Raw genomic sequence first — 26,072 nt, 5'->3', positions numbered from 1 at the left:
ATTTTAATAACTTGTATATTTTGATTATTATTTCAAATGTTTAATCCCCTCTTAGTCGAATGGCGCGCGGAGAGAGGTCGCGAGGCTGGGAAGTTTTACAAGTTTAGTTTGTATTTCGCCTCTAGAGACGTGTCTCGCGCGGCGTTACAAAAACGTGACATTTACCTGCGGGTTGTGACATTTGAAATAGTTAATTTTGCTAAAAATGTGTTGTTAGTGTTGTAGAACTAGTGCGCAATACTAAACAATGGGTTCTAAAATCGAATACGTGGACTCGTCGCATTTGTACGCTACGAATTACGTCCGTAATTCGAAAGCTATTGGTGTGCTTTGGGCCATATTCACGATTTGCTACGCGATTATCAGCGTTGTGGCCTTCGTGACTCCAGAATGGATCGGGGACTTGGAGACGGAGTACCCCAGGAAGTTTGGGCTGTGGCAGATCTGCCGAGCAGATGATGTCGAGGACTGCAAGGGGAGGCTGGAGGATTTCATGTCGATCAACGGCTTCGTGTTCAAAATAGCGACACTTCTAGTCGGGGCAGCAGTTGCATTAGCTCTGTTCACTATCTGTGCGATGCTTCTGTTCTTCTTCTGCCAGTCCACGACCGTGTTCCACATTTGCGGCTGGCTGCAGCTGCTATCAGGTGAGGTTATGTTACAGACAGGTTTTGTGCACAACCTTGACTTGGCGGAAGAACTTAAGTTCTCTTGTCCAACCAGTAAAGATGAGTCATGACTCATGAGTTGACAATAGTCATAACATGCAGCAACTTAGCTTTGTCTCTAAAAAGAACTATCAGTTATCACAAACTAGACTAACTACTACTTACCTTGAATCCTGTCTTGTCTTTATTGTTTACAGGACGCGAGCATTCATTGTAAGTAATAGTAACCTCAATTGTAAGTTGTGACTAAGTTATGTTGACTGGTTGTCGTCTTTGAAAGTCAGTTAAAAACTCCATTGTTTATCTGCATTTTAAATTCTTTTGTTCCAGCTGTCATTACCACTCTCGCGCATCTTAAAATAATTGGATACAATATGGGCCCTCTGATTAGCGACTCGTTACAACGATTTACAACTGTAAATCAACCCAGATCCCATTCAAAATTGTATCTAAATAGGTACAGTTACTTTCCAGAAACTTTTTAACAATCCACTGCACAGTTAGAACAGAACTAGGATGTAAATAACGGATACCAATCAAAGTTGAATCTATAAGACCTTCAAAGAAACTTATTTTCGATGCCTTACCTCACTGCAGATCATAGTTACAAAGAGTTTTTATATATTTATATAGCTTTATGAATCGACTCATTGATACGCCTTTTATGATTTTAATTAGGTAAAGTTCAAACGAGTTCTCTATAAAACTGTTGATCTAATAATAAAAAATATTTAAGGAACAAAGCATTCCTTTTTTAACGCTAACTTAAAGCCGAGTTTTCAAACATAACATTTGAGATGGTAATTTCTACAAAAGATCTTACTGTTCGTTTGTGAAATTGGTCCTTATGTAGTTGACATAAAGATCCTCTTACAGGTAAAATAAAGTCTTGAACTGGTCTGTCAACTTGTAATTTACACGTTTACTTTCTCCTGTCAGTATATCAAAGTTTATTTTACTTTTTATGCGAAGGATAAGAGTTTCATTCGAGAAAATTTCTTAAGCCGCTTTCCAAGTTTTCTAAGTGATATTTCGTAACTGACCAGTCTAGAAAGAACTAAAATCTTGAAGGTCTTTACGAAACATCAGGGTCTAGGCCATTTGGTCCTGTTTAAGACCATTTTAGGTAAACTTGAATTTGTAATCTCTGTTGAATAAAGTCGTCCGGCGCGACGCGAGTGAATGTACCGACCTCGTATACAATCGCACGGATACATTATCAATAATAAAACAATGACATTTAAGGCTATTTTGAGACCTATTAATATAAACAATAAAATAAAATTGTTTCGATACTTATTTTTTTTTATTGCCTTCGCGCTCGTTTAAATCTTTTGCTCAGTGCCAAACTACGTGCTTTTGTATTGGCGCATGTTTGTCTTTAAAAAACAAAACTTTTTTTAGATTGGCCTTACTACCAACTACCAAGGGCTGCAGATGATAAGACAGCACCGTATTAACATATCCGCCTAAGTAGAAATCGACCAATTTCACTCTCTGTCCCCTTCGTAATCCTATAAGCCTGTAATTCTATACTAGAGCTTATGTTATTAGGAGAATGGTCAATAGCGACACAATATGTTCAGATTAAACATAAATTTACTTTTACCTATATAACATCTAATAGTATTAGTTAGCAACTTAGTAATTTATCTTTCTTAAGAATTTGAGCTAAAGATTGTCTAAATAAAAGAACAGCATATTATTTTATTACTTGACTTCATCGAAGCCAGAAGATTTTTTCAATTTCCATCATACGTTTAGGTACGGTGCAGCGGTAGTTACTAGTTGGAACATTATAAACTATAAAAACCGGCTAAGTGCGAGTTGGACTCGCCCATGAAGGGTTCCGCAGCAGCAATAAGGTTTATTTTTATGAAATTAAAAGGTTTTTGATTTATTTTTATATCTCAGTTGATTTAATGAAAGTTAATTTAAGGCTTACCATTTAAGACGTGTAAAAAAACTACTTGTTAGATCTCGTTCAAACCAATTTTCGTTGGTAGTTTTTATAGTAATGTATACATCATATATTTTTTTAGACTTATCATGCCCCTACTTTAGGAGTTAGAGGGGGGGGGATACACATTTTACCACTTTGGAAGAGTCTCTTTCGCAAACTATTCAGGTTAGAAAAAAATGATACAAGAAACCTCAATATGATTTTTGAAGACCTATCCATAGATACCACACGCATAGGTCAGATGGATTTTTTTTTGTTTCAGTTGTACCTCTGGGGACCCCTTAAATTTTTAATAATTTTTCCGTGTTTGTATCAAAATCTTAATGCGGTTCATAGATTACATCTACTTACCAAGTTTCAATAGTATACTTAGCTCTTATAGTTTCGGAGAAAAGTGGCTGTGACATACGGACGGACAGACAGACAGACAGACAGACAGACAGACAGACAGACAGACAGACATGACGAATCTATAAGGGTTCCGTTTTTTCCATTTGGCTACGGAACCCTAAAAAGGAACTAACTCTGCCATCATACAAAAACGCCATTTTTGACATGTTTTTGACAGTTCTCCTTTACCGTCCACGTTTATTCAAAGCCTTGTAGAACTTTACTGATCGTTGTAAGTTGTTTTTTTTTTAAATATTTCGACAGGTGTCAACTGCATTCCAATGGTGCAGAAAAAAATCATAGTCGTTCCAGGCATATTTGACGCAGGTAGAAACAAACAAAAATACATTACCTCTATATAATACTTTAACTACTTTACCATAGTCCATAGATAAAGCAAGTAATAGAGATAAAAACTATTGACAACAGGACGTGCGCCATGCACCTGCAGCATCTGCTATACCGGATATCATCACCTCACCCTATCCACATACAGACCTTTCCGCGGTTTTACATTACCGATGTTTTTTACGCTATCGTTATTGCCTAGTGTATTCTTTGACATCACATATTTCAAATGACGAAATGTAACAACACTTATCCAGCTTTTTAATGATAAACGTATTATCCTACGTCCATTTAACGTCATTAATCATTATAATATTCCACACTTACTAGACTTCTTGTCTGTATAGCAGCTCTGAAAGAGTTTTTTTTGTGGTTTTTATGGGCAAGCGTTCCAGCCTTATGAATTTTCCCCTACAAAAGTTTAAAAAGTTACTCTTTCTCCGCTACTACTTTTACAGTAAACTTTTGCAGGGGGCTCACACACCCTAAACTATTATCACTTTGTTTTGTTACACCCTGTATTAAAATCCGTGTAAAGGTCACAGCACACATATCAACTCGGAAAGGGATCGTCACCTTATCGCCTTTTGCCTCGCCGTCAACCAGGCATCAACCTAACGTATGCACGTAACCGAAAAGCGTATCAAGTAGCGCCTGCACGTCAACTCGGCTACGGCTAGGCGATGCCTCGCTTACGGCTCGGGGAAGGGGAAAGGGGCAAGGGTGGACGAAGAAACGTAAGCTTGAGTACGGAGAGCCGTAGGCGGGTGTACGACGAGCCGTAAGCGGGGGGACTGCTACTTGCTAGTTGACCACGCGTCGCATCCCGGTTCGGAGCCTGTTCCGAGGCGAGGCGATTACGGTTCCGCTTAGTGTGCGTTGCAGTAGGGAGTTTCATACAAACAATATTGAACGGCCCGAGGCGATACGGTGCCGATCCCTTTCCGAGTTGATATGTGTGCTGTGACCTTTAATATCAACAAAATTCAGAATTGCTATCCTTCACGCACCACTCACCAGGTACCTAAAGGAAAACAATGGCTTATTAATTTGATATAATAAGTCTTTGTTTAAATTTATACTAAAATCAGTCGAAACCAAGTATCCAAATTGGTTAATTTTAGTCATAAATGCATCAATTTCCTCAACATTTAAATTATCGTGGGTTAAAAATGTTGAATATTAATGTTTCCTGATGGATGTCGAAACTGGTGATGTAACATCGAACGTTCAGTCCATCAATTTGAATAATGATGACAAGTTATGTTAAAGAGGTGTTGACATCAAAACAATGCACAGTGCACAGGTGTCATACTAATTCAAATTATTGCAATTACGCACATATAAAACCTGTGGACATGCAATTTTTAGAATCGAATACCTTTCCACCGAAACTATATTGAAAACCAATTTAGTGTTCTTGCCATCTTTGTCACATACTGTTTATTGCGGAAAAATGTACGGTTTCGGGGTTCCTTTACGCGAACTAAGAACGATTAACATTTTTATAGTAACTCCATGCCTTTTTTACTCACCGTACTGAGTAAACTATATTATTTGTTTCCCGTGCCAGTGAAACTCTACATTGTAAATTCGCAATTCTTCCTTACTCTTACGCGAAATGATTTATATATTAAGCAATATAAATATAATAACTTCCTCTATGTGATACATATTGTTACATAAGGCGTGACATAACGTGATATATGGAGGTACCGGGCCGGCCGTGGCTCTCATTTTGCATGTATTCGTGTTAATCTTCGCAATTAATAAGCGCTCTCACATTACTAGCAGTTTGTTACGATTATTCGCATTACCGACCTACATTTTTAGCTTAATGATTATGTAAAATTTTAGATTGGAGATTTTTATGGAGGCAAATTATCTCCATTAGCCTTAGCACGGCCACCAGTAGAAATACGAAAGAATGGACAAACTGTGGAGATAAATTTAAGGTAGCGTTCCGATCTTTTTTCGTTCCCAAAAATTCAATTAAAATATCACTTTATGACAAACTATAGTCCTAAAAATTCAAATAATATCCTATTCTATGACATATACAATAGTCTGTCATAAAGTGGCATTTTAATTGAATTTTTGTCGGTCGCGATTGGCCGCGGTAAAGATCGGAACGGCACCTTTAGTTTATGTCCACAGTTTGTCCATACTTTCGCATTTCTACTGGTGGCCGTGCTAAGGCTACATGAACATAAATACAAGGTGTAACAAAACTTTAGGCTATGTTGTGTGTGTGTGCAGTGTATGTGTCCCTTAATGTATCTAGTTTACTTTTAATTTTAAAGTAAGAGCACACACTCAAAAGGCCGGCAACGCACCTGCAGCTCTTCTGATGCTGCGAGTGTCCATGGGCGACGGAAGTTGCTTTCCATCAGGTGACCCGTTCGCTCGTTTGCCTCCTCATTTCATAAAGAAAAAACACACTCACACAATATTGTATTAGGGACACATAGAGAATTATTATAACTAAGTTTTGTGACACCTTGCATATCTTACTAAAACTAAACTAAGTATGGCACCTCATTGGATTCGAATTACGTTTAGAAAATTGTGTAACAAAGAATTTATTGCAATTAAAAATTACTTTTTCGTTTGTAACTTTGGTGCGAATTATATAGCTTAATACGAGTATGAGTTGTTTACCTTTATTTGTTTTTGGTTATCAATATTTGCTAATGCTCGTCGAAGACGAAGACTCCTTTGTAGAGATGACGTGGGTCAACTCAGTTACCCTGTGAATCCTGGGAATTGGATTCATTCATGTTACTTTTTCGTTAAATATTGATGCGGATGGAGAACAATACTTACTAAACTAGATAAGCTTGTAAATTGTAATTTTTCCTAGCGATGACACAGAGTATCGCACACATAGAGAACACATGTCCTCTTGTGATGACCTCACGCGGACACCGCTATGTGACCGGAAAAATGTACGCACACCTAACCTACATACACCGCGCCCGGCGCCCGCGCAGCCGCAGCCTGCGTTCTACTTGTATCAACGCCCGCGTTGTATGCTTTATCTTATCACAGTTGCTATGGTTACTCGATTATTAGGCCTACTTGCGTACACGGGGTAAACATTATCGTGGATAAAATATATGTTCTGTCTTTCTTTGTATTCATGAAAGAGAAGTCAGGAGGCATGATAATTTGATAAGCTAGCACTTTACTCGATTATAAAACGTTGTTAAAGTATGTTTAATCAAGTTGCAGCCAAATTTTATTCTTGTACCCTGTACAATTATATACCGTATACTTTAGAAGTTGAGACTTGAGTCGAAAAACAATATTGTTTTTAACCGACTTCCAAAAAGGAGAAGGTTAAATATGTTCGTCTGTATTTTTTTTTGTATGTTCAACTATAACTTCGCCGTTTGTGAACCGTTTTTTGTTTATATTCACGTTAAATAAGAATGGAGCATAGAGTACTTAAAGGCACGGACGAACATAAGTGCTCATAACTTGTTAATGCATAATGATGATGCTAACTACTTAATAGCATTAAGCAATATCAAATTAAACAGATGTGTCTGCTAATCGTCAAGATTTACGGGCGTTTAAAAGTAAAAGTTGCGCGGCTGTTGCAACACATAGCGCAGCGTGTATGTGCAGTTTCTTCATGTGGATTTCCTCTTACTACATGCGGATGGTGGGCTGTTTCTTCAGAACTTCCGACGAATGAGAATTTATAGCCTACCTGATGGTGACAGCAACATTGTTGCGCTGAAACAACTTCTACTGACTTGCAAAGGTTCTTGTAGCACTTCAATGATATTGATTACTGGCATCGACCCATATGTGTACCCGTACATAAGAAGACGAAAAGATAATATAAGGTGTGTACGTATTGCATTGCACGTACATGCCTTATGTACCACGTACATAATATTATAATGACACGTTGTTAATACTTTACTTTTGATAATATACTTTTCTTCTTCCGCAATAGATTTTCGCAGAAATTCTGCGACAGTCTTTTTAAAGTAGACAATATGTGGTAAGTATTAACTCTTTCTACAATTGAGAAGGCAATTGAAATAGGCTTGGCTCATCTATTACATTCGCAATAAGTTTTTGTAGAGGCTTGACTCATTGTCCAATGGAGCATTGTGGACGAGATTAGAGCAACATTCAGCTATTTTACCCGTCAATGTCTATGAGAGTGACCCTTATTTTGACTGCATAAGATCTAGCCAGGGGTGAAATAAATCTGTACGGTCTGTAATGTCTAATCGATTCGGCAATTCGTGGCCCTTTCACACTGATCGGACACAGTTGCGTAAATGCACTTTCGTTTTTTACACTTTACTAGTCATTAGATAATCGTGAGAACTTACATTACCAAATTCTGCATCAAATGTACTTAACTTCACTAATAAATAATAACATTATAAGGAGAAAATGAGTATAAATTCTGTTTTCACAACGTAACTAAACCGCCCATGGTCTGCTCTATACTTACCTATAGAGAAGAAATGGGGGAAAAACTTTCTTTGCGAAATAATAGTAGGTTCCTTTTTTTCGATTGATTAGATACAATATAATATATCAACATAGTATAAAATAATATTATTGTCCATATATGATAGAAATGTAAACACTAAAATACTATCTAAAATATACAGATATATTATATATACAAACTTTAAATATAAAACTATAAAAAGAAAAACTTGCCCAAGTCGTCCCCATCTAGCAGAGTGCCCAGCAAGCTGACAGCATTGCCACGTTGGATGGCAATTGCTATCCGCTGTGCCAGGTAGCTCCCAGCTCTGGGGTCTCGGGTGGCTTCAACAAGCTTCTTAGATATTCCTCTAAAAAGCTTATGTGCCCCCGGACCCCATGCGCCTACACATACACACCCTAAAGTATTATCACTTGTTTTTGTTACACCCTGTATAGTCCGTTTCATTGATTAGATTGACTTCAAATACTCATTTCAAACTAGATGTTGCCCGCGACAGTCATTGCGTGGGAGCTGCATAACCTTGTCCGAGATCCAAATATTTTTATACAAAATTTTGATCAAAATTGGTTCAACGGCTTAAATGCATGAGGAGGTAACATACTCGTACCGACACACTTTCGGGTTTGTGATGTCAGTATGAATACATGTACTTTCGCTTTTATTACAGTTTATATTAGATAAAAGCACATATTGTTGGAGCGACACGCACTGCCATATTGTACTGCTAACCTGGTTAACACCATTATATGATGTAATACATAATAACACTCGTTATTTCCTACCATATTTCATTGTAACTGTCTAAAACTGCCAAAATTTAGTTTAATATTGCCTTTATACTCCTTATATAACTTAGAGAAAAGGTTTATACAAAAACGAGCTTGTGCCCGCGGCTTCGCTAGCGTTAAGAAGTATTATTATATACAAACTTTCAATCCCTATTTTAACCCCTTGGAGCTAGAATTGATCAAAATTCTTTCTTAGCGGATGCCTACGTCATATCATCTACCTGCATGCCAAATTTCAGCCCGATCCGGCCAGTGGTTTGGGCTGTGCGTTGATAGATCATTATGTCAATCAGTCAGTCAGTCACCTTTGAGTTTTATATATATATATATATATATATATATATATATATATATATATATATATATATATATATATATATATATATATATATAAATAACCTTCTCCTTTTTGGAAGTCGGTTAAAAAGCAATAATATTAACATCTCAAAATTATCACATTTTTCCATAACATTTTTCTTTAACATAATAGTGTTTAGTTTATGATAATTTAACGAAGTTATGTCAAAAGTTAATTTAAAATATTATACAACAAATAACATAAATTACATTATAATAACAAAGTGTACCTAAAATGAATAAATAAATTAACAAAATAAACATAACATGCTTGTTAACACGAAGGTGGTTACAATGTTACAATGTGACTCTGCATTGCGCTATTATAACGATTAATTTATTGTAACTTTATATAACGATTAATTTACTGTAACTTTACTCTTTATTGTTTTTACTCTATATTATTGAGGTTTTCAATACTAGACCTTTCTTTAGGGACCTTCCACACGACGTATTTTTACGCACTAAACACGACGTTGCGTTTGTATCGATACAAACGAGCGTCAAAAACGTGGTGTGGAAAGGCCCTAAAGTTGGTATTTTGAGAAAAATTTGATTTTAGGTTTAGGGTACTTTTTATCCCGGAAAAATGTACGGTTTCCACTTGACAAACCTGGCGCAACGCAGTTGTAGGCGTCATCTAGTTAATGATATCTCTTAGTACTGATAATAGAAATGTATAACGACGTAGGTTTAACTACTAGTAATTTCTACAGTCAAGTTTTAAATTACTTATTAGAAAGTATTGGCAATAAATAATAATAATACTAATCAGTGAACAGTAGCAGGGCTGGTCCAGCGGATGTCGTAGAGTTTTCACCGATAACGACGGAAGTGGGGTTTCTTACAGAATTACCATGCCAGTTTTCAATATTCTGTTCGGTTACTACTTATTTTGTTACTTTGTTCCTTTTTGAGTGTAGATCAATTTTGGTGTAAGAGAATTCCACATAATTTCTTCAGACTGGAAGCTTAAAAATCAGTATTTTCCCAGAATCCGCGAACTGGCCTCGCCTTAAAACTTAAGTAGCTGTCTCGTGTTTTTCTGATAATAGTTAAATGGTCGAACCCAGGTCATAGAGACGCATATACTACGGTTTGGATAATAAAGCGAATTATGAGTTCAAAGTATAGTCATTTTAGGGTTCCGTACCCAAAGGGTAAAACGGGACCCTATTACTGAGACTTCGATGTCTGTCCGTCTGTCCGTCTGTCTCCAGGCTGTAACTCAAGAACCGCTATAGCTATGATTCTGAAATTTTCATAGATTGTGTTATCTGTTGCCGCTATAACAACAAATACTAAAAACAAAATAAAATTAATATTTAAGGAGGGCTCCCATACAACAAACGTGATTTTTTTGGCCTTTTTTGCTCTATATCAATAATGGCAACAGGTAGGTACTTGATTTTTTCTCAAAGTCCTTAATTATATGATTGTGTACTTAAATATTTTATAATAATACTAGCTGTTGCCCGCGACTTCGTCCGCGTCAACATAGTAACTATAATAACAAAAATGGATAGTACACTAACAATTTATATGAAAAAAGTATAATATAACCTCCTTTTTGGAAGTCGGTTAAAAAGTAGCTTAAGTTACACCTTGCTACATCAGCTATCTACCAAAAAAAAGTCCTGGCAAAATAGCTCCAGCCGCTTCGGAGATTAGCCGGAACAAACAGACAGACATACAGACAAAAATTGTAAAAAATGTTGTTTTGGTGTATGTATAGTATATAGATTCATATGCATGTAGTAAAAAACGGTTCTTTCAATATTACAAACAGACACTCCAATTTTATTTATATGTATTGATGTATTGATTAAAATAAATTATCCCATACAAAAAACACAATTTTTGGCCTAATTTTGCTCCATAATGGTACGAAACCCTACTCGCACTTGGCCAATTATTTATTACGATGGTTCGAAATGATAGTTTCCTCGCGACAAGCGATTTCTGAGTGACAGATACGCCAACAAGTACACCAAGAACATCAAGTACGCCAAGACAATAAGAGGCTGATGTTTTGTAATACAAAAGACATAGACGCACGCGCCGCGCTACCACCAATAAAATTGCAACTTGTAGAGTTGTATGATTAACGGGGAAATGTCAAACTAGCAATAATAATAATAATTATTATTGAATAATTGTATATGTCTTATTATACTTTGTAGATTACCTTAAGTTATGTAAATACTTAATATATTTATTACATAATTATATTTATTAAATTTTGTTTCACTACGTAGAGACTAGAGAGGTTTTGAAGAAGCCGCGAAAATTGACTTATTCCTTGCTTCAAACTCCAATTAGAGCTCAGCCTATACTATATTATGTATGTACCTACTACCTACTTACTATTATAATCAACTGACTTATAATATTAATATTTTATAAGTCAGTTCATTTATTTGAAGTTGTTACAAACTTTGTATGTCCTCATATTACTTATAAAGATGTTCTTGTTATTTAAAGTTAGCAATTGTTTTATAGCCATGCATCTTGAGGCTCTGGAAGGTAGCCAAATGAAGGCAGCTCTAGTAGGGTAGGTACAACTGTACAATGTGTCATTATGATGCAATTTTATGACGACAATTAAATGTTTACGTGGAGAGTGGGCAAAACTTTCTTTAAGCAACCATAATAGGTCATTAAAGTATTCATTAGGTACAAGTTTTCTATTTTATTACTACAATTATTTCTGAAAATTATTTGGTTGCTGCACTTCCGTTGTATTTCCGTTTTTTTTTTTTAATTTATTGATCTTTTATTAGGTTCCAAGTTAAATAAGTCATGGGTTGCCTCGATTTTTTGTGTGCTTAAATCAGGTATTTTTCATGCGACATCCTTTTCTTCATACCCGTTTCGGAAAAACAACATTGTGCCGGATCAGCTAGTCTAAAATTTGTACAATTATTTAAACTTTATGAAGACAGCAAGTCGACTCGCGATTACTCAGGACGCAAAAATGTAGCCTGAACCGTGACTAATGTGCCAGGGTTACTGACTTGCTCCCCCAGCGCGGCGGTATGCGGACAATTCGATGGTTTTGAAGTATTCTAGAGGTATTTAGGCAGTATTTGCTTTAACCTGCGTTAATACATTAACTAGGCTATGTGGTAATCTAGAGGCTAGACTCACCAGGCGCGGTCCGAAGGGGGGGAGGTCACAGAGGACATGACCCCCCCCCCAAAATCTAAGGTAAAATTGAAAAATCTCAAAACCTTGCTAAATAAAAAAAGGAAATATCTAGCTATCCCCTAACCACCACTTTGTCCGACCTTAGACAGCTGCTGTGAACCCAGAACCGCCCGAGGGCGCAGATAAAAAAAATGTGTAGTGACTACTGAGTGACCAAAAAAATTTCAGGCTGCGACCGCGCCTGAGACTCACTAGAGCCTAAGCTACAAACATAAAAAACATTTTTGCGTGAAAAAGTAACTTACACACACACACACACACACTAGAATAATTTTTGGCTTTATAATATTACGAGTGTAATGTTTATTTTTTTTAATAATTAAAACTTTCCTCAATTTCTTTACAAGAGCGGCCAGAAATAGCGAAGGGAACATTCAGATAAGAATTAGAGAGGCATTGCCCAGCAGTGGGACAATAAATAATAATAATTAGTAAATACGAATAATAAATACACCTCATTGAACTAAATTTTTTTTTAAATATCATGTCCTTGTCCAAAAAACGTGACATTTGAGTTGTCACCTAAAACATCATTGTGTCATTCTCTATCGTAATATTTGTTAATTGTTTTTGTCATTTTTAATTGTATTTTTATAATGGATTCATCAAAACACACTAAAAATAAATGTGACAAAATCTGCAATGACATTGGAGCGTTCAAAAATGTTGAATTTAAGCCGGAAAATGTCAAAGGGATGGAAGAAATAGCACCAACAAGTGCAGTTAATGCTCAATATGCTATTGACTATGTATCCGCTAAAGAGGAACACTTACCGAATCTCAAACCTGGACCAGACGGTGCCGTAGACTGGACTCCTCTGGCTAAAATGACGGGAACGAGACCACCTGTCAACAAGTACAGCATCAGCCGATACTCGCTCAACGAGTGGCGAAACCACAACCAACAGGTACTAGACCCAGAAACCATCACAGAGTCAAACATCATCGATTACAATGCTAAAACGGCTATGTTGAAAGCGTTCGGCAGGGTTGATAAGCAGCAGAGAGACAACACCATGAGATCCAAGCAGAAAGCCAAGGAAATATTCAGATGGAAAGTAGAAGTAGAGAGAGCTTGTAAAGCGATAACAGAGGAAGTGGAGCTTTTGGAGATAGAGAGACAGCGCTTGAAAGGTGCTTCTAGAGTGCTGATGTTACCGGAGTCTATTTCTAGGGAATGTCTGGATCTACGCTCGAACAGGTTCGAACCGGATCTCGTGTCCGACTTAGCGGAACAGGAGCTAATCAAAGAAATGAATTCGGTCAAGGAAGTAAGACAGACCTTTAAGAAAACTCTCCAGGATATAGAGGAGCAGCTGGCAATAAATAAGGCAGCGAAACATAGGATTGAGTACGACTGGTGTGATAAATCTATGGCTTATGAAACTGAGACTACCAATTTGGGATTAAACACCAAATCCAACACCATCATGTTTAGACCGGGAGCTACGCGCTTCGGAGAAAATAGCGCTCCCTTGGAATACTGGGAATATTTTTGCCGAGAAAATGTACAACATTGTGAGGCAGTTAGACAGAAGTCCATGGATTTGAGGGGGAGCCTTAACGCTATTCTGGTAAGCGCGGGCAGGAAGCTGCGAACTCAAGCCGACAAAACGGATGTAGCTTTGGCCGAGACGGTGGCCATCACGCAGGAGCTGTGCACTAAATTAGAGGAGACACTACGAAGTACGTTGCGAAAAATTGCTGACACTGAAAACTTGATTGACGACTTGAAAGCTGCCGTCAAGAAGATGGATGCGGCCATGAAACTCGCTCAAACGAGGCTCGACAACAGGAACAACTGGCGACCGCACGGCGAGAACGTCAGGGACGAACCGCACTTGGGTCTGATTGAGGAGGTGAAAGAGATACATCAAACGGTAACCTCTCTTCTAGGCCAGCTAAAGAACGCCGAGAGAGTGAGGCAGGATCTGCTCAACAAGAGAATAGACTTAGAGAGGGCGGTCGCTTCGAAGAGGAAGACTTTGAACATCGATCGCGACCGCTGTGGCATGGTCCGCTCCCATTATCCTTCTGCATCTGAGTTAGCTGGATATTAACGTTTGTTTTGGTACAATTTAAATTTGGAAATTGAAATATAATGCGTTTGAAAGATGTTTTTAGTTAATCCAACGGAGAAAGCAAATAATTGCTGGCAGCTGGTACGCACCGAATATCAATTATTATGAGCGAATATAATTTCGAAATGGAAAAGCTCGCTTCAGCAAACCGTCCGCGACGGTTTCGCGTAATTAGTGCCTAAACAAAGGCGTCAATAATTTCCCCGTTTCAGTGAAACTTTTGACGAACCTTTCACTATTGTTGAGCATCTGAGCAGGTGTTACGTCACGTCCGCAATCATTGATAAGCGTTTCCGCAAAGGTCAGGAAGCGACATTTGCTTTGCTCGTTCGAGAAACATAGGTTAGAGTTTGGCTTGCTTAGCTTTAAGACCAATCAAAGCCATAAAATGCATAGATGTGCGTTAGTTTACACAATACTCACACTACGTAAAATAAAACTTATCAATTCCTGAGAATAGTTATCCTTCAGGTTCATAGCATAATATAAATTCACTATTTCTGTATTAAATTATAACTGTTAAAAATTTTAATATAAGTACTTCGCTGTGCTATTGCAAAGATTGGAGTGATTAATAAAAGTCAGAAGCATAAAGCTAGCCAATAAAAATAGTTAACATAATAAATGGTTGGCAACTTTTAAGTCTAATCTATTAGAAAGTCAATTTAGATTGAAATAACGTTTTGTTACGAGATTGATTATGTGCTTAAAGTGGTCTTAAAGATTTAATTTTAATTGATTTCCTAGAGAATGTGCTTTTAAAGGATTTTATTTAATTGGCATTTACATGGATACTGCATACTTTAAACGTACGCTAGCTGCTTACACAGTATTATAATATTGTATGTTTTGTTTCATCTAATTCAATATTATTATTTCAATTTTAAGCTTTTTAGTGCGTAAATAATTAAATTTAATTGCGTTTAGTATTCAAATGTACGAACTTGAACAAGTAAAAGTTATATCGACCTTCGTTATTATATTTTAGCTTCAGTGACACAGTTCTTGAGAAAGGAATTGAAATCAAGTATCACGAATATACATTTATTTATTGATCACACATACTAAGTTATGTTTTAATTGTTTGATAAGCCAGCAATAGCGATATATATGTATTGTAGCGAATGTATTGTAACTTTTACTAGTCAAGCGTATAAGTTACAATCCATTTCTCAGACCTCTGTTACTAGCTAGTACTTACTATTTTAATGAATCAGGTATTTGTTTAATGTTGACTGATTAATGATCTATATGAGATCCATTGTGCCTCACTTTTTGCTTCTACTAATTGAGTAGAACCGTTGTATGTTATATCCCGTGCTAACTGTAATGTGTGGGAACTCGAGACAATACTGAAGCGGTAGCAGTCCTCAGTCCCACGGCGCTAAGCTCGACCTTTTTGAAGCCTTGGCTTATAATATTAACATACTTGTACACCAGCTTAATCTTAAATATTCGGTTTGATTAAAAGTTGAAGTCGAAATAGGAAACTTAAAAGGTTTGGAATGAACCTAGATTCTCTGTAAAGACTTCTTAGTTTCATTTCATTTATTCAGTGCACTAAACCTAAAGTCTATAAAGTTCTTGATAGGTACTTAATCATAACTAACTTTTCATAGATCTCAATTTGTACACAAAAGCTGAAGGTGTGTCAGTAGTATTAAAGCTAACCTAGCCTTTTCTTACATTGTAATTTTAAATTGGTTATGTTATAAGAGACTGATTGATTGTATAATATACAAAATTGTCTCTTTCCCAAGTTTTCTTCCCCAAGTCATAAGTAACACAGATTTCTTTGAGTTCTAAATTCTAATAATGCTATTCATTAAACTACTAGATGACGCCCACAACTCCGTGCGCCATAACTCATTTATCGCGCGAGAACCGTTCATTTTTCTGGGATGAAAAGTATCCTATGTCCTCTCCCGGGACTCAAAGTATCTCCACGCCGAATTTCATTTAAATCGGTTCAGCGGTTTGGGCGTGAAGAGGTAACAGACAGACAGACAGTTGGACAGACAGACACACTTTCGCATTTATAATATTATTATGGATTATGGATCTCTTAATCTCATTCCACAGCCATGTTTTCTAGCGAATGATGTAGGTATTGTATCGTTTGGCTGTGATTAGGTAACCCCGATCAAAAACGAAAGTATCATAACATTTATAAAGTCCATTTGGCGCCTGATGGTGATTGCCAGATAAACATGTTTATAGCTCAGATTACAAAGATAGATGTTAATTTTATAGACATACTTTGAAGAGTCAATAAACATAACCTTAAATAACTCTTACTTATTAAAAAGTATTAAAAAGTTGCATGTTCAGTATTAATGTAGGTTTATTGACTCGGTTTTGGCTGTATACCTTTTTTATAAAGGAGTATATTTTCTTTGTGTAGATATTATAAAAAAATATGTGTGTCAACTTCAGTGTCAAAATCAAGACAACATTTTCGAGAGTTTGTGATATCTGTACACAATTTGTACATTTAATTTTTTACTTATTATATTTTAATTTTAAAATGCATCAACGAGCGAAATTAACATGTCCGGATATTTGCCCCACATCGAACAAACACGAGCAAACTCAGCAACGTAAAGAGGAGCGGAAAGGCAGCTATGGTAACCCAGACGCTTCTCCCTATGTGCCCGGGAGGATAAAGCCTCCCGAACTCAGGGTACACGACCCTGATGCTCCACCCAAATATCTGCCTCAGAGCATCGACACCGTCAGCGGAGATATCCTTAGAATGGGACCCATAGGACCCTGGGCTGCTGGCCATCTAGACTGGTCGCCTCACGCTGGTACTACTGGTGTTAGACCAGTCGTAGACAAATACTCTATAACAAGATATTCCACTGGTGAATGGAGGAAGAACAACGCCAAAAAATTGACTCCAACTGTCCTAGACAAGGCAACACTTTTAGAAAAACGTACGAAAGAGGATACGGAGAAAACGTTTCGTGGCATAGACGATAAATTGGATGAGTCGAACAAAATGATAGACAAAAGAGTAAAAGATTTATCTCATTGGAAAAACGAAGTAAGAAAGGCAGTAGATGCGATTGCTAATGAAATAGAAATATTAGAACAGTATAGAGTGCGTCTCAAAGGTGCTAGCAGAATTTTGATGATTCCAGAATCTATATCCAGGGAATGTCTGGAACTACGAACACACCGACATGAACCCGACCAAGTGAGAGATGATGCTGAACAAGAATTAATAACAGAAGTATCAATCGTAGGTGAAATTCGAAGAATATTTCAGAATACTCTAAATAAAGTGGAAACTCAAATGATGAAACTTAAAGCTGCAAAAGCATCTGTAGAAATGGATTGGAGCGATAAGAAGATAAGTTTGAAAATCGATAAACTTAACTCTAAGCTGACTCCAGACTCTACTTTAGTCCTATATCATCCGGGAGTAGCGAGATGGCCGGAGAATGCCACCTCGCTCGAATACTGGAAACATTTTTGCTCGGAGAGTATTAGAAACTGTGACGAAGCTAGGATAGAATCCAAGGAGCTAAGAAACGATTTAATGACAGCTATCGTAAAAGGAAGCCAGGATCTAAAGAAGCAGGCTGACAGAACGAATGCAGCTCTCGCAGACACTATAGAAACAACGGAGGCGTTGTGTGAAAAGCTCGAGGAATGTCTTAAAGAGAATTTGCAAAAGATAGCAGATATTGAAAATTTAATCGATAATATAAAAGAATCGTTGCGAGAGGTGGATAGAAGGAACAAGTGCGTGATGACGAGACTACACGCTAGGAACTACGAGCGCCCGAACGTTGAGAACTGTAGGGACGAAGCGCAGCACGCGTTGATGTCAGAGGTAAAGTTCATCAAGGAATCGAATGCCAACTTACTCGAGAGACTTCGGGATGCGGAATTCGTAAGACTGGAGCTGATTAAAAGGAGAGGAGACTTGGAGAAGGATATAGCCTGCAAAAGGAAGAGTTTGAATATTGACAGAGATAGATGCGGCAGGATCAGGGCTCACATACCTTCGCCGGAGGAGTTTGAAGCTGCTACTTAACTTTTTTACGACTTTGGTTTAATTTTATTGCCGTTGTATTCGAAATTAAAAGTTGCTTTGTAAGACATTTGTTTGTGACTGACTTTATTAAAATTACAATAATTATTGTTTATTCGAGTACATAACACTTTGAGCCTTTAATTTTTAACACTTAAGTTTCGTTTAATTACGTTAAGATTCTAGAAAACACATCCGCTGTAATATCCGCTGGCGGCTATCGTGCTCACAATGACTTGCTAAATGCCTTTCTTCAGCAGTTACAAAAATCTTAACTGTATTACAAAATCATTAAGTAGGTTGCGATGAACCAATAGTCCAATACCTATCATTTTAGTCTCGAGATAGCGATCGGTGAGAATATGTCTGTATCACCTTTGAAGAATTAAATTACAGAGTATGATACCTCATACCAGTCTTTACAAGTGATTTTAAAGCCATCAAACAATTCTCAGGTAGTCAGTTCCTACCTATCCGAAATATGTATCTCTTATCTGCTTGGAAATGGAAAAGTTATGACCAGTCTTCCAAATGTTAGATAACATCACAATTCACAAGTAACTTTTATAGTAACTTTCATAACAATAATAATTATTGAATTAAAATAGGAAATCCTTACGAATTAAATGTATGTATTTACAAATAACAAAACTTTTAATGAAAAATGTATGAGCGTTAAACGGTTGCGTGGAAAACTGCGTGCTGGTTGCGTTCCGGGTTACATGGCCGTTATGTGAACAATCGTATAATGACAACCATTAACCATACTTACACACTTATGTGCTGCAAGTTGCAACTTAGGGTTAGTTTATACTGATACGTTATTGAATGGGGTTAAACAGTGGCGTAACTATAACATCTGGGGCCCGTGGCAAATTGATGGTCATAAAACATGTTTAAAATGCAGAATGATGGATTCGAATATTGATTGGATGGATGGCTGTCATCGATAGAGCTAATACAGCTAGACTTCTGTGATCACAGAAATAAATCAAGTTTCAATCAATCTTGATTTATTTCTGTGCCTGTGAATACTGGCGCTTGTTTGAAACCAACACTTACTGGTAAATTAGGTCATATAGTCACGGCAATGCGGTTGCTTCTTCCATGGTTTTGAGTTTAAATTAACTATAGCCTAATTCATAGTTTATAGTACAATCGACTCTCACATATAGACAAACAATATAGAAATGAATAGTTGGTGTAACTCTTTTGTACTCATTCTATCTATACTCCATAAAATGCGTACATGACGTCGTCAGTACACCAAGATGTTTGAAGCAAGAATTTCTTGATCTGGTTTCGGTATGTCCCACTTCCCTTTTCTGTCCATCACGGTACGGTTCTCGTGGGATCTCGCGTGACAGCTAGTATGTGATGTGGCTAATTACAAGCTGGAACTAATAAGCCGGTTCTGGGGTTACGCTCCGGTTCCCGTCGTGGGAACCCGCTGTATTGTTCGCGCTGATCATCAGCCTTATAAATATTTACTGCTTATTGCTTGGCCTTTCGCGAATCGTAAGAGGCACCTCATCAGACACTTACACAATGGTTACGAAAGAGGATGAGCTTACGAACGTCAAATACAATTTAACTATAGGCTAGGTATAAAGTACTCGCTAGTAAACATTTTATTGTAACCTTTCATATACCCAGTGTGATTTAAAGAACATCAATTTACGGCCGTTCCCAATATTCAATCTATCTCTGGTTTGACATACAACCGATCGCAGCTAACATTGAATTGACATAAAATATATGTCTCTAATGTCTAATGTGAGCTATTCCTATCTCTAGTAGGGCAAAGCCAGAGATAGATCAAATCTTGGGAACGGCCATTAATGACATGAAAATTATATGCAGCGTAACGAAAGTTATACTAATATATGATTTCCAAAGATATTATTCATCTACTTTTTAAAATACTTAGTTTGGATACTTGTACTATTATCTATTCTGTGGTTTGGATCAAATTTAAACTAAACAATGAAATAAAATAGTTACACTAAAAGATGAAATTGAATCAAGAAATTGGGCCCTTCAACAAGGTATAATAAATAACGTCGATGATCATCATTACCAGAAGCATCAGAGTGTGATGATGATCACGGCTGTCGCCTCACGATGGAGTTTCAATAACTTTCCTTTGATCACTAGACCGCGGGCTTTCTTTTCGACATTTCTAGCCTTCTATATACCTACCTACCTTTATGGGTCCTATAGACTATCCCCCTTACTAATAAACGTTGTATAAGCTTTGAATAGTTAGGTAATATACAGTGTTTTGTTCCTGTCACACAAGTGACATTTTTAATTGGATTAAAGAAGACAAAACACTGTATAACTATTCAAAGCTTATACAGCGTTTATTAGTAAGGGGGTTTATCTATAGAGCTAGCCCTCACTAATTGATATACGATAGTCTTAAGACAACCTAGTACCTACTAGGTATATAAAACACACGAAGATAATAATATGTACACGCTCAAAATAAATATTTTGTATTGCAATAGTATGTCTTAAGAGCGTTTACACCTAATTTCAAGTTTCCATACAAACCTGCGGCGGGCTATTTGAATTGCTTTGCGCGCAGCGATTTATAGTAGTTTTAAAATATTTGTAGAAAAAAAAACAACAATAGATTTGTTGATATTTAAAAACAATTTTATAAATTAAAGTGTTCTTCTATGATATGAAGCCATTATTATATTAAACGAAGTTAAATAAATAGGTAAAAAAATAGTTTTAATTCCTTGATATTTCTTTGATATTTCTCATTCTTTGAATTCAAATTACATAAGTAGCTAAACGAAATATTTTTTTCTGCTAACTATTTGCTTAAGGATCTTGTCAATAGGTTATTATTATTTTTTAATTAGATCTGTCGCTTGTTTCGTAAATTAAAAGCTTCGAAACCGATACTAAAACGGAATTTAACAAAACCGCTGTTAAGGTATCGAGATTTAATGTACAAATACTCTATAAATCGTATTTTTTTCTCTGCTAACTTTTTAGACAGTGAAATCTCCTATAAAAATAAGTTATCAACATTTTTATAGAGACAAGTGGTTGATGATTTTTTCAAGTTTGAAAAGTACAGTTTTAAGCCAAATTGAGCGTGAAAGGTGTAAACGCTCTTAAGACTGTCGTGTCTTGCGAGATCCTTATACGTATTGCGTATACCTACAGTCCGCAGGTTCCTAAGAATTTTCCGATTTCTCGGAACGCGCACGTGATACTCTACAAGTTTATACGTTGGGCTGTGGGCATACAGCATACTCGTCTATGATTTATCCATAATTCTCTGATTGTCCATCATGATTCTTGGCCTGATAAAGGTGACATTATCGTAGAGAATTATGTTTTCAGCATGCATATTGTTATCTCTTTCCTCATGTCACCTAACACCCGTATTTAGACGTTTCCTCAAACTCGCCTTGACTCAACCTCAACGAACCTAACTTCTACCTCAACGGATTGCTCTTTCAGGTTGAGTGGAGGTGGAAGTATGAAGTTACAGACATTACTTTTTTTATTGTTTCCAGCCATCTGCATGGTGGGCGGCGTAGCGGTGTACCCGGCGGGGTGGGGCGACGTCGCCGTGCAGGAGACGTGCGGACCTGCCGCAGACCAATACCACATAGGTAAGAGATATGAAACTATATAGATATTGGTAGATACAATAATCACTCAAGCAAAAGCAGCAAGGAAGCAAGCCAAGTTGTTGTGTACGGTTTGGTCAATACTAAAGAGCGCCAAAAACAATCTTCGGTTGTTTGTGAAAATGATGAAGAGCAATGAATGTCGCGATAACTCTAGCTTTTTCTATTTCTATACTACTACTTTCTATTTCTATTTCTATTTGGGGAGTAGATCGATTTTATGACATCATCTCGTCATCGATCAGATCGTAGCATCTTTGACATTTCGGAGATCAGATCAAAGTGTAGGTTCTAAAGCTCACAAGCCACTTGCAATGGAAAGAATATTATCGTATTCCCCAATGTGTTTAAAAAATGACGCTCTACAATTACGCTTTTCTGACACGGTCTTCGTTAAAACAGTTCGCGTAAAGAAATGCAGTTTGTTCACCTTGATTCTACCACTTAACCTGTTCACTTTGCAGGCGGCTGCCACGTCCGCTGGGCGTACCTGCTGGCGGTGATCGGTTGTCTGGACGGCGTGGTGCTCGCCGCGCTCGCCTTCATCCTCGCCACCAGGCACGTGCGCCTGCAGCCCGACACCAACTACCCCAGCGCCTCGCTCTATAAAGGTACCTGCGTATCTTTACATAAAAAAATAGAAGAACAAAGTGTCATGAAAGATAAAAATAAAAAAAGCCTTGAGTCTGTCAGGCGTACGAATTAAAAAAAATCGGCCAATGCAAGTTGGACTCGCGCACGAAGGATTCCGTACCATTATAGAGCAAAAATGCAAAAATTGAGTATTTTGTATGGGAACTCCTCTTAATTATTTAATTTATTTTAATTTTATTTTTAATAACTAAACTATAAATACAACTGAGTATTTTGTGAACATTTCAAGTGCCAACCTGTCATTATTTAGATCGACCAAAAAAATGCAAAAAATCACATTTGTTGTATGGGAATTGGGAGCCTTATCAAAGTTTCTTCACTATCCCGTCCTTGTTACGGATTTCTATCTCCTAGAAATTTTAAAACCTTAAAACCTCTGTAGGTATTATAGAAATTTAAGACGGCTTGTCTATTTTTTTCTCGTTTAAACTAGCGTACCTATAGCGGTAGGAAACAATCGGCAGGTGCTGCGTGGACAATGGACAAGTCACGGTCGCGCTATAGTGTCCTATCCACTCCTATCCATGGTAAACAGTCGAAAGTGAAACTAGGACGTAAAAGTTTTCCACCCTGATTACCCGCGCTAAAGCCTGGTCAGTGGTCACGCCACACCGACTTCGAAAACGACACCATATTACACAACTTATTATAATTTGTATGGAATATGAATATGATAATGTAATGCGCTTATTACATCGGAATTTGTAACTTGAACTTCGCTATCCTTGATACGAATAGTTCCGGTTAAACGATGCGCGGAGGCCGTTTAATATGTAATACGTATCCAGGTATTTCATTATAATATTATACTTATATATTAGTATTTAGGGAAAGAAATATAATCTATTAAAAATTATATTTTAAAAAATCGGAAATATTTCTAAAAAGAAAACTTAAAAGCAAGTAGCGCCATCTGCTATCAGAGTTACGGTACTATTTTGGTAGAGGATTTCTATTACACCGGTTTAACAATAGATGACGCTTTTAGAACTTACAACTAGCAACATGCCGCCGCTTACCTGAAAAAGCGTCATCTGTTAAACAAAATGCTAATTTTATTTTTGTAGCTAGTTATTGAATTGGTGACGATAGATGGCGCTTTTGAATTCGTTCCCGCTATTATGTATCCTAAAATATTATGTAAATTACTATTTTATTTGTACTCATAAAATAAAGTTTTTTAATTGGTCTATTCTATTTCCAGGCGAGGTGAACAACGCGTACGTGACGGACGCGGCGTCGATGTCCGGGTCGCGGAAGTCGCTGGCGTTGCAGCCGGTGCTGTTGATGCCCCATCCCCACGCACACCCGCACCACGTCGACCTCGACACGTACTCCCACTACTCAGGCCGGACTCAGCGCTCCAAGCACGGCATGTACGCCAACACCATGCACAACTACCAGCTCTGATTGTACAGACTACAGGCTGCAGGATTTTGTTATTATCAAGTACCATCGAGGAAAATGATTCCTAGGCACTTGACGGACCTACGTCATTTGGTCGGCTTATGTCAATTCAGTGTTCTGCTGTGTTCGGTCGGATCACGGATGGCCTGGGTTTGAGTTTTGACTTAACGCGACCAAATTACTTAGGTCCGCCACCTGTCTAGGAATCAGGAATCAGGATTGTACAGGCTATACCTACTTATAGAATTTTGTTGTTAACAAGTATACGGGTGTTTTTAGAGTCATGAGTTTTTGTTGAGCACACAGATGAGTCCACGTAGGACATTATTTACCATGAAATCTATTGTTATGGAATTTATCTAAGTACATATTTAACCTACGATAATAATATGGAACCTGTGTTAGGTATATATAATAAATTGTAAACTATGCCACCCAAGTCACTTGTGAGTTGTGACAAAAATGCATGACTCCAAAAGACCTAATAGTAGTTAGTACCTATTTCACAGCCTACTGTTGTGAAGACGCTATGTGGTACCTGGAAGCTCAGACTCGAATAAAATTCATAATGCAAAGACAGTAAAAATACCTATTAAATATATTGTATTTAAATGTCACTTAGAACATAATTTTATAATCAGTAATTATTGTCTATTGATTTTTACAAACAGTTTTACAGTTTATTGGTTTCCTGGTAATACCTAATGAAGCGAAAATAGTTTCATTACGGTGTATTGTAAGTACCTATAATAATTAGTTTAGTTGTAAGTAGCTTTTAATTAAGTATTATTTTTAGTTGTTAATTATATTGTTAGTGTTTAAAGCGATAAAATAAAACAATACCAATGTCAGTTGTGCTTTACAAGTAAGTACAATAGTGGCGCTTATACGTTTTGTTTAAGTATATTATTTAAAATTATTTAAATACTTACTAATATTATGTAAAATAAGCTTAGATGAACATAAATATTTCCCCTAATTATTTCTTCTTTTATTAAGGAAATTTTGTAAAAAGCGACTTATGGAAGCTGGAAGCGCCAACGCCTAAATTTTGCCTTATTAGTCGTGACTCGTGGCCAAAAAATTGCGATACAATATTCTTAATTTGTTTTAAAACGTTTTCAACGTTTTTTTTTAACAAAAGTATTAAGAGGGCGACTAACCCAAAAAATCAAACATCGTCCTTCTCTCTTCACGCCCGTCTTTCATATGCCAGGTGAAAAAGAACGACGCGGATTCATCGCCAAATTAGTTTTTCTCAATAACTCGATAAATATACAAACTTTTAAAAATCCGCTAGGTCGATCTCTCAATGATAGAATTTTATACAATGTGTTAAAATATTAACTTAGTTCAATGCACGGTTATGGCAATAAATGAAACATTCGTGAAAATCAGACGCAACTTTGTGATTTTTTTCTATCGAGAAAATTTTAAGATACTTATCGTGTTTTTGCTCAGATCGAATTCTGGGAAATATAATGTAGTATCTAATTTTAGAAAATAAAACAATTCGGGGCTCATTTTTAAGTATAAAAATGCATTATAAAATCGACACTTTAGGGTTAGTCGCCCCCTTAAGTACTTATTTAAATGCTCAAATATTCTGAAATGTGATGTGTTCTTGTTGGGTACCATTTATATCTAATTTCTTATTATTTTATAAATACATTCAAGTAAACATAGTTGTACATAGGTAGCATAGAAGAATAAAAAAATGTACAACGATTTGTGCCTTTGCCTTAATGTAAACAAACAAAACACTGAATAAAAAATGTAATAAAAATAAGTTTATTATTTACTTTATTCTCTTACATCTTAAACATTCTATTCTATAAGCAAATATTGCTTTTCGTCTTCTGTATAAATAACAGCAACATTGCCAAACGTGAAACGATGTATAGTTTTATTAAGGGAGATCGCAGACTCGATCGCACAAAAAGTCTGTCGTCTGCGATCTCCTAAAATCTATTTAGGTAGTAACTGTCTGTCTCGCTTTCACGCCAAAAC

At 36.7% G+C, this 26,072-nt stretch overlaps 3 protein-coding genes across 3 annotated transcripts; all 3 read left to right on the top strand.

The window, feature by feature from the left end:
* Nucleotides 1-51: 51 nt before the first annotated feature.
* Nucleotides 52-24,643, top strand: LOC121727550 (LHFPL tetraspan subfamily member 3 protein). Its single transcript, XM_042115431.1, has 4 exons — nt 52-647; nt 21,885-21,983; nt 22,466-22,612; nt 23,860-24,643. The coding sequence occupies exons 1-4, from the start codon at nt 248-250 to the stop codon at nt 24,063-24,065; spliced, it is 852 nt and encodes a 283-aa protein (XP_041971365.1). The 5' UTR covers nt 52-247; the 3' UTR covers nt 24,066-24,643.
* Nucleotides 12,764-14,759, top strand: LOC121727549 (tektin-4-like). The gene has a single exon (XM_042115430.1). The coding sequence runs from the start codon at nt 12,810-12,812 to the stop codon at nt 14,271-14,273; it is 1,464 nt and encodes a 487-aa protein (XP_041971364.1). The 5' UTR covers nt 12,764-12,809; the 3' UTR covers nt 14,274-14,759.
* LOC121727548 (tektin-4-like) lies at nt 16,788-18,409 on the top strand. The gene has a single exon (XM_042115429.1). The coding sequence runs from the start codon at nt 16,822-16,824 to the stop codon at nt 18,340-18,342; it is 1,521 nt and encodes a 506-aa protein (XP_041971363.1). The 5' UTR covers nt 16,788-16,821; the 3' UTR covers nt 18,343-18,409.
* Nucleotides 24,644-26,072: the final 1,429 nt, after the last annotated feature.

The sequence above is a fragment of the Aricia agestis genome, chromosome 6 (genome assembly GCF_905147365.1).
Source record: "Aricia agestis chromosome 6, ilAriAges1.1, whole genome shotgun sequence".
Lineage (NCBI taxonomy): Eukaryota > Metazoa > Arthropoda > Insecta > Lepidoptera > Lycaenidae > Aricia > Aricia agestis.
Note: the sequence above shows the minus strand (reverse complement) of the source record. Positions and strands in the feature narration are given on the sequence as shown.

Excerpts from the sequence above, each read along its gene's own strand:
- LOC121727550 (XM_042115431.1), top strand. The coding sequence starts at position 248 with ATGGGTTCTAAAATCGAATACGTGGACTCGTCGCATTTGTACGCTACG. Across the intron at positions 648-21,884 it reads CTGGCTGCAGCTGCTATCAG|CCATCTGCATGGTGGGCGGC; the intron begins GTGAGGTTATGT and ends TATTGTTTCCAG. Across the intron at positions 21,984-22,465 it reads CGCAGACCAATACCACATAG|GCGGCTGCCACGTCCGCTGG; the intron begins GTAAGAGATATG and ends TTCACTTTGCAG.
- LOC121727549 (XM_042115430.1), top strand. The coding sequence starts at position 12,810 with ATGGATTCATCAAAACACACTAAAAATAAATGTGACAAAATCTGCAAT.
- LOC121727548 (XM_042115429.1), top strand. The coding sequence starts at position 16,822 with ATGCATCAACGAGCGAAATTAACATGTCCGGATATTTGCCCCACATCG.